Below are 13,333 nucleotides of genomic sequence, written 5' to 3'. Positions count from 1 at the left end.
CATACATTTTTTACTTTTTTCAAGAACAAAAATAATTTGGATTACATGATAGTAAACATTCATTCTTATAAAGATGCAAGTTATGATTTTTACTGATGTGAAATCCATACAACATAAACTAACCATGGTGAAGTATACAGTCCAGTTTATTGAATGCATCTACAAGGTTGTGTAACCCTCACCTCTCTACTCTAAAAACTTTTCATCAAAGCAGAAGACCACCTCATATCCATTAAGTAGCCATTTTTCGTTTTTTTCTTCTCCATCGCCTTACAACCACTAGTTTTCCTTCTGTCTATGTAGATTTGGCGATTCTTTCAAGTCCAGCTTCTCCACTTCCAATCCAGTTCCCTGCTAATGTACCTGGGAAAGCAGCAGCAGATGACCAAAGTATTTGGACCCCTGCCACCCATGTGGGAGACCTCGAATAAGCTCCTGCCTCCTGGCTATGGCCCGGCCCAGTCCTAGCTGTTGTGGCCACTTGGGGAGTAAACCAATGCATGAGAGATTCCCCACCCATCTGTAATTCTGCTTTTCAAAAAAATAAGTATTTAAAAAAGATAATTTTCATATATAATTTTTTAAATCCATGCATACATATCTTCAAAAATATCATAGAAATGCATATTATGAAAACACTGTGCATGAATTTTAAATATTTTTTGGCAGTAAAACAAACGTGTCTTTCAATTCCATTTTTCCTTGAACTTTTTGACAGACTGTCTTATAGAATACAACTTATTTATCTACACCTCCTTTGATGGAGTTTAGGTTATTTCCAACCTGTTTGTCTCTCCTGGATAAATGCCTAGGAGTGGAGTTATTGAGTCATTGGGTAATTCATTGTTTCTTTGAGAATTGGCATACCAGTTTCCACAGTGGCAACACCATTTAACATTCCCATTAACAATTTTTTTTTTTTTTTATCAGCCACAATGTCAATGCTTGTTATTTTCTGTTTTCTTCATAGTAGCCATCCTAGTGCATGGGAAGTAGTATCAAGTTATGGTTTTGATTTGTATTCCTGTAATGGTCAGTGATGTTCAACGTCTTGTGTTTTTTTCTTTTGGCTATTGTATTTCTTTGGAGAAATGTGCATTCAAGTCCTTTGTTTTATTTATTTATTTGAGAAACAGAGAGACAGACAAGGCATAGAATCTGCTGTTTCACCTCCCAGTTGCCTGGGAATCAGGAACTTTATCCAGATCTCCCATGTGGGTGGTAGGGACCCAAGCACTTGAACTTCCCAGAGTGCGCATTACCAGGAAACTGGAGTCAGGAGCATAGCTGGGGATGGAACCTGGATATTTTGATATGGGATATGGGTGCTCCAGTTGGCCTCCTCACCACCTGCTCACCCCTTGCCTGTTTCTCAATTGTGTTGTTTGTCTTTTTTCATTGTTGAACTGCAACAATTCTTTATATGCTTGTCTTTGGGATACTAAATCCTTATCAGATACATGATTTGCAAATACTTTCTCCTATTCTGTGGATTGTCTTTCACTTTCTTGATATTGTCCTTTGATGCATGAAAGTTTTTAATTTTTTTGAAGTCAAATCCTTATTTTGTTGAACAAGCCATAATTTTAGTGACTCTATAGCTAAATAAAATAAGATTGTTCTTTCTTTTTATTTTTTTTAAGATGTACTTATTTTTCGAAAGGCTGTATGACACAGTTTTTTTAGGGGGGGAAGACAGAGAAAGATCTTCCATTTGCTGGTTCACCTTTAGATTTACAGTCCTCAGGCCCTGATTTATGAGTATGCTGTGGGGTAGACCTCAAGTTTCAGTTTTTCCATAGGTAACCTACCTGTCCTGGCTGCTTTTACTTAAAGACCATCTGTTTCCACCACTTGGCATGTCACCTTTGTTGTGAATGACACCCACCTCTAGTCTGTGCCATTGCTCACTCTGTCCTCCTGCTCCACTATGTGTCCGTTTCTTTCTTTCCCCTCTCTGTTTTGTCCCTTTGCACTTCCAGGTAAAGTTTTCATCAGTTTGTGAAGTTCCTTGGACAATTTTGTTGGGATATTGATTGGGATTGTGGATTTCAATTGTATTGACTTGTAGTGGTTTTTTAAGATCAGTTTGGGGAGAATTGACTTTTGAATAATTCATGAACATGGCATATTCTTCCTTTTGTTTAGATTTTTAATCTCTCAATAATGCTTTATAGTTTTGTGTATGGATCTTGCAAATACTTGTTTAAATTCATTCTTTTTTTTTTTTTTTTTTGACAGGCAGAGTGGACAGTGAGAGAGAGAGAGAGAAAGGTCTTCCTTTGCCGTTGGTTCACCCTCCAATGGCCGCCGCGGCTGGCGCTCTGCGGCCGGCGCACCGCGCTGATCCGATGGCAGGAGCCAGGAGCCAGGTGCTTTTCCTGATCTCCCATGGGGTGCAGGGCCCAAGCACCTGGGCCATCCTCCACTGCACTCCCGGGCCACAGCAGAGAGCTGGCCTGGAAGAGGGGCAACCGGGACAGAATCCGGCGCCCCGACCGGGACTAGAACCCGGTGTGCCGGCGCCGCTAGGCGGAGGATTAGCCTAGTGAGCCGCGGCGCCGGCCTAAATTCATTCTTAATTATCATTTTAGTGATAGTGGATTTTTTTTTTACTTAATTTCCCAATTTTTTTGCTGGTTGTGTGTAAGAATGAGATTTATTTTTATATATTGATCTCATTTTCTGCTTATAAGTTCTTCAGTTATTAATTCTAGTAAGATATGCCTGAGGACTTTGTAAACAATCATGTCATCCACAAATAGAGACAGTTTTACTTATTTGCATGTTTTTTTTTTCTTGTCTTATTTCACTGGCTAAGTAGAACTCCAATACACTTTGAATAGAAATAGTGAGAGTGATATTCTTATCTTATTCTTGGTGTTAATGGGGAAGGGAAGATGTCAGTTTTATTCTTATACTCTGTGTGTGTATGTGTGTGCGTTGCTTTTTCTCTTAAATTCCCTTTTCTCTCTATCAATTTTTCCAGGGCTTATTACTTTTAAAAGTGTTTTCAAAGAATGATCATTTGGCTTTTTTGATCCTTTTCATTGTATGTTTTTTCTTGTTTCATTATTTCTGCTTGTTTGTCTTAAATTTTTTGTTTTTATTTTTTAATTATTTTTTTAAGATTGTATTTATTTATTTGATGGGTAAAGTTACAGACAGTGAGAGGGAGAAACAGAGAGAAAGGTCTTCCATCCGTTGGTTCACTCCCCAAATGACCAGAGCTGCACTGATCCGAAGCCAGGTGCCTCTTCCAGGTCTCTCATGTGGGTACAGGGGCCCAAGGACTTGAGCCATCTTCTACTGCTTTCCCAGGCCACAGCAGAGAGCTGGACTACAACCAGCGCCCATATGGGATGCCAGCACTGCAGGCGGAGGATTAATCCACTGTGCCATGGCACCAGCCCCTATTTATTTATTTTTTAAAGATTTATTTGTTTACTTGAAAGGCAGAGTTACAGAGAGGCAGAGGCAGAAAGAGAGAGGTCTTCCATCTGCTGGTTCACTCCCCAAATGACTGCCATGGCCACAGTTGGACCAATCTGAAGCCATGAGCCAGGAGCTGCTTCTGGGTCTCCTATACAGGTGCAGGGACCCAAAGAATTGGGCCATCTAACGCTGTTTTCCCAGGCGATAATAGAGAGCTGGATCAGAAGAGGAGCAGCGAGACTTGAACAGGCACCCATATAGGATTCTGGCACTACCAGCACTACCGCAGTGCTCGCCCCTTCTGATTTTGTTTTTAAAGATTTCTTTATTTGAAAGATGGAGTTACAGCAGGGGAGAAGGAGAGGCAGATAGAGAAGTCTTCCATCCACTGGTTCATTACCCAAATGGGCGCAATGGCTAGGACTGTACCACCAGGCCAAAGCTTCGTCCAGGTCTCCTACCTGGGTGCAGGGGCCCAAGGACTTGGGTCATCTTCTACTGCTTTCTCAGGCCATAGCAGAGAGCGGGATTGGAAATGGAGCAGCCAGGACACGAACTGACCCTGATATGAAATGACAGCTTAACCTGTTATGCTACAGTGCCAGCCCCTCTGTTACTTTTATAAATTTTCTAGGTAGATTCTTAGTAGCCTCTCTTCTTTCCTAACATATGCATTTAAGTCCCCAAGGCAGAACTCTAGCTGTATTCTGTAAGTTTAACATGTAATTCTTACTTATTACTCAATTAAAATATTTTCTAATGTCCATTGTGAACCTTTTGAAGAATATTCCCTACTTGCCAACTTTTTGGTGTTTCCCGCTTTTATTTTTTGTTGTTTCTGGTTTCTTGCATTGTGATCAAAGAACATCTTCTGATTTCTTGCAAGTCTGAGACTTGCTCTGTGGCCTAGCATACATCAGTTTTGGTAGATATTTTATGCTTATTTGAAATGAAACTGTTTTGTGGTAGTGGGCAGTGTTCTGTCAAGTGTTCATTGGGTCAAGTTTGATAAACTTATTATTTAAATCTTCTGTATCTTTGCTTGGTATTTTACTTGTCATTTTAGAATCATACCTGTGGATTTGTTTTCTTCTTTTATTTCAGGAAATTTTTAAAAGATGTTTGTTTTGATGCAAAAAAATTTTGAAATCCAGACATAATTTTTTCATAATGCACATTTTTAATAAACTCTTTGAAGACCCCTTAAATTTTGTGTGTCTGATAATCTTTCTATTTTAGTTAACACTTGGTCCATTTCCATATAAAGTGATTTCTAATATATCTGGGCTTAGATATTTCTAATATGTTTGGGCTAATATGCATACTATTTGTATTTCATTTGTTCCATGTCATCTGTGTTGATTTTCTTCCTCTTTTTGCTTCCTTCTGTATAGTTTGTTTTATATTGCTCTATCGTCTCTATTCAATTTGTAGTTACACACTCTTTTATTTTTCTTCCAGTGGTTACCCCAGATATTACAATAGACATCCTTTACTTATTAAAACCTAATATAAACAAATACTTTTATTTGTTCTTGGATAGCCTAAACACCCCAGAATGGTGTAACTTCACTGTGCATTCCAGACTCAGATTTTGTTGTTATAACTTTAATTCTTCTGTTATTTGATTCCAACAAAGCATTTTATTGGTTCATAACGTCAGCATGCATTTGTATTTTCTGTTCATTTACAGTTTTGGTTCCTTCTTAGTATTGCCTGCTTCAGTGATCTTCTATCTGGGATTATTTTCCTTGTACCTGAAGACATTCTTCAGCTATTTTCATTAGTATAGCTCTATCATTTGGGGTTTGGATTAGATATATGCAAATCCATGTTCAGATGCTTTTTTCCTGTAGTTTTTCTGATTCTCTCTTGGCTCTTTCTTTAGGTTTTAATCTTTTTATAATTTATTTTTGTAATCTGATGATCAATTCTTTCCTCTCATATGGTTACCTCATATAACGTTTCCCCAGTCTTTCAAACAACCCTGCCAATGTTATTTCTGCCATTTTTACAGCCTTGCTCAAGTTCTCATAGCTGCCAAGCCGCTACAGCTAAATATAGGCCAACATCAAACCCATCCGGTATTTCTTGCTCTTCATTTTATGAGGTTATGTTCCTTTTTCCTACCTGTCTGTCTTTTCATTTGATTTTTGGAGGATAGTTGTTATTGAAAATTGTGTGTATATTGATGAATTATATTAACCTGTCTTAAAATAACATTCTATCATACCACCAATATTTATTAGCTAAACAGAAGTCCATAGATTTATGAGCCAAATATTAGCCCCTTTAAGGAGTTTATTTTCTGCAAAGAAAGAATGTATACAGTTTATTCTACTAGGATATGAAGAGATAGTTTCCATGGATAGAAACAAATAAGAAGGTACTGTCCCAGCTGACAGAATTAAGAAAGCATTCATTGAATAGGTAGAAGTTACCATTGAAGAAATGTCGATGTGAGAGTTTTCAAAAAGTGTATTCAAGGGTAACATATTATTATACATTTATTTGTTAATGCAAATCAAGTAAGTACAAGTGTTTCCTGTGAAAGTTTTCTCCCAACAAATCTACCTGTACAGACTTTGTCACCATTGTAACTTGTCCAGTAAGCAGTGGAGTTTTGTATATCATGATACATTACACACAGTGGCTGACCAGGTCTCTCTTTTTCCAGGTTATTTCATTTCTGGCTGCAGTTTTACATAAAAAGGGAACTCGTGAGGATATTGAAAATAACATGCCAGAGTTTTTACTAAGAAGTATGAAAAAGGAACTCCCTTCTTCTATGACAAAAAAGGTAAAATGTCTGAAAATCCTCGGTTCCTGAAGCTGGCAATGAGAAAGCAGATAGAAACAAAAGTCACACAGTACAGTAAGAGTTATAATGTAAACATATTAGAGTATTAACTTTATCTTTGAAGGGTGATCAATGTTGTGCTTAGGTTAAATTTGGTTGACTCTCAGAATGGCAGAATATAATTTCAGATTGAAGTTGTTTTGGGGTTTTAATCTGCTGCTAGCTGGATTTATATGACTTATGTTGATAAACTTGTTGAATGTCCATGAATGTGTTTGTAACATTAATTGTTTGCTTTTTACTTATGTGAGACAAAAAGGACAGTTATCAATAATGGTAAGAGGGTGCCTTATTAATATGTAAAGTAGCTTAGCAGATAATTATAGCCCCCAAAATGAAGCAAATTCTACCTGCACTCCACAAGGAAGTTGGAATCATCAAGAGTGGTCTGTGCTTGTCTGTGCCTCTACCCTGTGACTGAGCATGCCCTCATGACCCTACTTCAGGGTTCTCCTTCCTGAATGTATGTTTGAAAGAACACAATTTTTACAAAAAATGTAAGATATTTCTAATAAAACAATGGAATGCAATAAAAAAGGTGTGTCATACTTATGTATCTTTTATATTCTCAGCATCCAGGAAGCTGGATAGGAAGGAAGACAAAGTGGTTTTATGGAGTCTTTGTAACGTTATAGTAATGAACTGCTAACCACAAGTTTTTACAGTAGTCTCTTTCGTACATGTCTTATACATATTGACTTCTGTCTATCATAAGGGCCATTTCAGTGCAGAATTTTGAGAGATATGAAATTAGGTATTATAATTGTTATCACTTTAGCGTCTCTTCTTTTTTTTATTATTATTATTTGAGAAAAAGAGAACTCCAATCTATTGGTTCGTTCCTCAAATGCCTGTAACAGCTGGTGTTGGGCTAGGCCAAAGCCAGGAGCCCAGAACTCCATGTGGTTCTCCTACCAGAGTGGCAGGGACCAAATTATTGGCCATCACCCTTACCCCCTCAGGGGCCGCATTAACAGGAAGCTGGAGTCAGGAGCCAGAGCTGAGAACCAAACCCTGGCATCCTGACAAGTGTCTTCACTAGACCAAGGGCCTGTCCTTCTTTTGTTGTTTTTAATAGCTTTCTTTTCTTCGATTCTCATTCTTTCTAAAATACTTTAAATATTTCTAAATATTTGTGTATAGCTTATACAGCTCTTGTAACACATGGACATGCAGGTACAGATTATTTGATGTAATGTTCATTGCTATTATGTTACCTTCTTTAGTTGAATTCTTTTTTTTTTTCCAGATGGCTGCAACAACTAGCACTGGGCTAGGCCGAAGCCTGAAGGAGCTTCTTCCAGGTCTCCCATGTGGGTGGCAGGGGCCCAATGACTTGGGCCATCTTCTACTGCTTTTCCTAGGCCACTAGCAGGGAGCTGGATGGGAAGTGAAGCAGCCAGGACATGAACCAGCACCCATATGGGATACCGGTGTCATAGGTATCCAGCTTTACCTACTACACCACAACAGAGGCCTCTAGCTGAATTCTTAATTAATTTCTCTTCAGTGTTTCTTATATTCTAATAAATTCCACTAAAATTACCAATAAACTGTGCTTTGGCTGCATTCCCTAATTGTTGATATGTAACCTTTTCATTATTCTTTTCCAAATTATCTCTGACTCCAGTTTTGGTTCTCTTTTACCCAAGAACTGTTTTAAAGAGGAGTTTAAAAATTTACAAGTGATAGGGCCAGCACTATGGCGTAGTGGGTAAAGCTGCCACCTGCAGTGCTGGCATCCCATATGGGCACTGGTTCGAGTCCTGACTGCTGCACTTACAATCCAGCTCTCTGCTATGACCTGGGAAAGCAGTGGAAGAAGTCCTTGGGCCCCTGCACCCACGTGGGAGACCTGGAAGAAGCTCCTGGCTCCTGGCTTCAGATAGGCCCAGCTGTGGCCATTGCAGCCGTTTGGGGAGTGAACCAGCAGATGGAAGACCTCTCTCTCTCTTTGTGTCTCAGACTCTCTGTAACTCTCCCTTTCAAATAAATAAATGAATCTTTTAAAAAAATGTACAAGTGAATGGTTATTATTGGGACACCCAGTGATCGAGGGCTTAGTCTTTATTAATGACATAGTTTTCTTGCATCACATAATGCTCATATAGCCTTGAATTTTTCTTGTGGTTAAATCCATGGTCAAGTGTTTTTAATGTTCCGATTTTGTATATTGTGTAATCTCTGTTATTTTAAAATGTCTGCTTATATTTTGCATTCTTTGTTGTTAAGGCCACATATAGTGAAGTTTGTTAATTGCCTTGTTAAAATTCTTAATCCTGTCATGATTTTCTTTTTCCAGTTTGAGCAATTGGATTCTGACAGAATGATATTAAACTTTTCTGCTATGAGTTTGAATTTGATCATTTTTTCTTGATTTGTACTACTTTTTTGCTTTACATCTTCAATTAATTCTTTTCTCAGAAATTTTGTGTGCTCGTATATTGCTTTTATACTTGATTAATTAACTGTTTATCTGCCTAGGATTCTAACATTTTATAGCTTGATTAAAATCCTTTCATTATATTCTGCTACTCCAGATTGTAGATGACAAACTCACTTTTTTCCTTGGCAAGGCAATTTTTTTTTTGGAAATGTTTAGAAGTTACAAAAAAATCCTTGAAATTCAGAATTTTCCCTCAACCTTAACATTCACTGTAGAATTTTTCCAAATAACTTTTGCGTAGAAAAACTGCCCCAGGCTTTCTGTAGAAGTTGGTTGCTGATCTGACATCATCTGCTTCAAAGCAGAACTTCAAAGTAAAGCAGTCCTCTCCGGAAATTACTTGCCCATTACTTTTTTTGACCCAGTCCTTCCTCCTGCCTAGGCTGCTCTGTTGAGATTTGTTGTTCTGCTTTGTTTGTTGTTGTTTTTGGATTCTTTCTAAGAAAACTCACTTGGTAAACCGTTTTCTCCTCCAGACATATAAGAAATAGCTCTGTAGGTAGGGGCATGCTGTGCTATTGTTCTGGTCTGATAGGGGTACCCCCAGGCATTCTAGCACTATTATGAGTTTATTTCTATATTCATTCTCCTGTTTCCTTGGCATCAATACATATATGAGTTTAGTTAGTCACTTAAATTTTTAATGGAATCATTGTGATATGCTACAGTATTTTCCACAAGTAAATTAAAACAAAAAATATAACTTTGATGAAATTTGCAAAAGATAGGTTTATGTTGATCCATTTTTACATCAATGGGCACTTAAAAACTAGATTATGAAATAGCTGGAGAAAAAATAAATTATTTTATAGTTGTTATGCTAATGCCACAATTGCAACAGAACCCTGAAAAATTAATGTTGGAACTCCTTGGAGAAAGCTATTTAACAAATTGAATGTTACAAGTTAAGGAGTGATGGCTTTGAGGTATGTGTGTGTGATGTGATACATCTCACATACATTCGAAAACTTTTCAAGTGTGAGTAAGTCATTTAAGAATGCATGAAATAGATGTTTTGTGCCAAGAAAAAATTCCTGAAGCAAAAGAAACAAACTATGCATTTCAAATATTGATTCTGGGAATGATTCTGTAGATTTATGCCAAGTTTAGTTTGGAATTCATTCTTTATGAAAATGAATCAGTAAATTCATGTATAAAATATTAATACTTGCATAGTTAACACTTTAAAGATTCTATATAAAATTCATAATTAATGCAGGGGAGGCAGGTTTTTCTAACAATCACAATACAAGTATCAGAAGTACTTGCAGTGACAATTGAGCAAAACTATTTTCAGTTATTTTGTTTACTATATTCTAGCTCTTTAGTTTATGATATGTACCAACAAGATTATGTGGTAAGAGATGCTACTGTAAATATCTTTATAGTTAAATTTTGGCAACTTGTGGAACTATAAATATAGGATACATTCTTGGTACTGAAATTGTAAGAGGTACTGAAATAATGGGTATATTCATATTACATTTGGCTAGCTGGAATCAAATTGTCCTTTCAAGAAGTTGTGATAATTTATATTACCACAAATGTTGTATAATTGTGTCTCTTCCGAACTTTTCATCTACCTTAGTAATAAGCATAAATTTTTGTTTGCCTGGCGGATTTAAAAAATTATATCTTTCTTTGACTTGCATTTCAGTATCTTTTCAGATGCTTAAAAGTCATTTTAAAATCAAGTCTTTGTTGTTACTCACAGTTCTTGATTAATAGTCCACACACATATATTCTGGATAATCTTTTGTCCATTGTGTGCTTTGAAAATATCTCTGCCTAGTTTGTCAGAGTCAACTTTTGACATATTTATTGGTTTTAAAATAGTTTTAGGTAATTAATCTCTCTTTATAGCTTCCATGTTTTATATCTGCCTGCAAAAGTCTTTTATACTCTATAATTACAAATAAATTCATCCATGATTCTTTTACAAAGTATATGATTTTATTTGTATCTTTATATTGTTGTAGTTTATTTTGCTGTAATGTCTAGTAATTTGGCTTTATTTTAGCCAATTATCTTAGTGTCATTTATCAAATAAGCTCTTTTTTTCCACAGTAATTTGAAGAGTCACTTTTGTGGAAAATTGAACTCATTTAGATGAGTCTATTCAAAATATTGTTCTGTCCTATTAATTTATTTGTTCATGTCCCTTCCAGTGTTTTAGCTGTATATTTTAATGTTTGATAGGAGTAGTATCGCCTCAGAGTTTCTCAACTTGCTAAAACTAACGTTTCTCAAATTTCTCCTGAAACTCTGTTGACATTCAAAATAGTATTACATTGAATTTGTGGGTTTGTTTAGAAAGAATGGACATCTCTATAATATAAAGACTATATATCCAAGAATAGTCACATAGTTTGCTTCATTTTGTTTCAGGCCTCTTAGAGTTTCTAATTTTTTATATGACGTTATGTCTATTCATTAAAGTTTAGTAAGTATATCTTTTTGGTTGCTATTATAAATAGAATTTTTACTTCATTTTTAAACTGGGAATATTTCATATGTATATAAGCCATGAATATTTTGTAAATTAAAGTTTCTTAATTCTTTTGCTATTCAAGATAATTGTTTTACTATTTCTTTAATCAATTTACTTCTGTTTTCTGCAGATGGTGATAATTTTACTTGCCATTTCTATTCTTCTCTCTTTTATTTACTTCTCTTTTGTAATTGTCAGATTTTATATTTATCAGTTTGGCCTATAATTACTTTGACAGAGTGTTTGTCAAATATTGGCATTATTGGTGTTACCAGAAGGATTTTAAAAGGCTCCTGACCAGAGTAGATTCTAAACTGAAATTCCTGTGTATTGAATAGCAACAGTATACAAGAGGAAGTTATCAAACAGTGCAGTAGGATATAATTAATTAGTTTGAGCATTTTGAAATAGTTAAGGTTAAGATACATGATATATTTTAAAACTTTGGGTTTTTGGGAGCAAAAATTTATTTTATGTTCTGTAATTTTTCTATAAAAGTACAATTTATTTTTCACTTTGTTATGTCACATCTGACCATGTGAAGCCTTTGCTTCAGCTCTGTTGGTCTGCCACTGGTACCTTGCTACTCCTAACTTGGCATTGACATGCATGATTTCACTTGTTAATTCATTCACCAGTTGCAGGCTTTCTATTTTTCTAAGTACTATACTAAGTACTGGAGTTACAGTACTAAATAAGAAAGAGTTCTCGGGGCCAGCACTGTGGCATAGTGGGTTAAACCTCCGCTGGCAGTGTCGGCATTCCATATGGGCACCGGTTCACATCCCGGCTGCTCCACTTCTGACCCAGCTCCCTGCTAATGACCTGGGAAAGCAGTGAAAGATGGCCCAAGGACTTGAGCCCCTGCAGCCACATGGGAGACCTAGAAGAAGCTCCCAGCTCCTGGCTCCGGCCTGGCCCAGCTCCGGCTGTTCCAGCCATTTGGGGAGTGAACAGCATCCCATGTGGGCAATGCTTCTAGTCCTGGCTGCTCTGCTTCCAGTCCAGTTCCCTGTGAATGAGCCTGAGAAAGCAGCAGCAGACGGCCCAAGTACTTGGACTCTTGCTGTCTGTGTAGGATACTTGGGTGAAGCGCCTGGCTTCCACCTGGGGCCAGCCCTGGCCGTTGTTGCCATTTGTGGTGTAAATCAGCAGATGAAAGATGTCTGTCTGTCTGTCTGTCCCCACCCCCACCCCCGTAACTCTGCATTTCAAATAAACAAATCTTTAAAAAATAACAGTAAAAAATAAAAATCTAAGTAAGCCAAAAAGTATTTCTTGAAGGTCTTCTATGTCCAAATATAGTCACTCAGTTGCGTTTGTTCTTATCAACTAACTACATGTCAAGATTAAGGAATAGGACTGTTGATCTTTTGGACTTACTTTAGGGTTCTTTTTCATTTGTTTTTTAAACATCAACTTTTTTTTCTTCTTCTTGTAGATGTTCTTAATAGTCGCCCCTCTGTCTGTCCTCTATAACTGGAAAGATGAATTGGACACCTGGGGATATTTCAGAGTCACTGTTTTACACGGTAACAGAAAGGACAATGAACTGATGCGTATAAAGCAGAGGAAGTGTGAAATTGCACTGACCACTTATGAGACACTACGCTTATGTCTGGATGAACTGAACAGGTAATTGGAGTGGGTGCATTAATAGTCTGCTTACAAGTTGTCTTGATCCCGGTATATCATGATTTCTTTATGAAGTTCTAAATATTATTTGGCTTTATTTAATTTCATTTCAGAATTATCAAAATATAGTTTGTAATGACTTAACCTCTGAGAAGGAAAATCCTGCATCAGGTTTTCCACAGTTTCTTATTCTATTTCTTAAACTCAATAGAGGTACCTCTCCAATATCTGTTAAGAGATATAATTAAGACTTGTCCTAAGTCTCATCTAAGCCTTTAATATGTATCATGCTGCTGAACTAAAAGAGATTTTTCATGAATGATTTTAGTTGTGGCGGAAAATAAATACACACACACACATACACACAGGAGCCATTGTGGCCCACACTGTAAGAGGGAATTGGCCAGGAGACACCAGTGAGGTAAGCAGGCAGCAGAGCAGTAAGTCATGGAGTATTGAAAGTCAT

The 13,333-nt window shown here is 36.8% G+C and overlaps 1 protein-coding gene across 1 annotated transcript in view; it reads left to right on the top strand.

Moving 5' to 3' along the window:
• The window catches only part of ERCC6L2 (ERCC excision repair 6 like 2), a 121,274-nt gene that overhangs the window by 16,823 nt on the left and 91,118 nt on the right, over positions 1-13,333 (top strand). Inside the window, exons 3-4 of the mRNA XM_008257721.4 lie at positions 6,113-6,235; positions 12,674-12,867. Coding sequence (XP_008255943.2) covers positions 6,113-6,235; positions 12,674-12,867 — 317 coding nt within the window. The remainder of the gene's footprint in view (positions 1-6,112; positions 6,236-12,673; positions 12,868-13,333) is intronic.

The sequence above is a fragment of the Oryctolagus cuniculus genome, chromosome 1 (genome assembly GCF_964237555.1).
Source record: "Oryctolagus cuniculus chromosome 1, mOryCun1.1, whole genome shotgun sequence".
In the NCBI taxonomy this organism is placed as follows: Eukaryota; Metazoa; Chordata; class Mammalia; order Lagomorpha; family Leporidae; genus Oryctolagus; species Oryctolagus cuniculus.
This window is presented reverse-complemented; position numbering and strand designations above follow the sequence as displayed.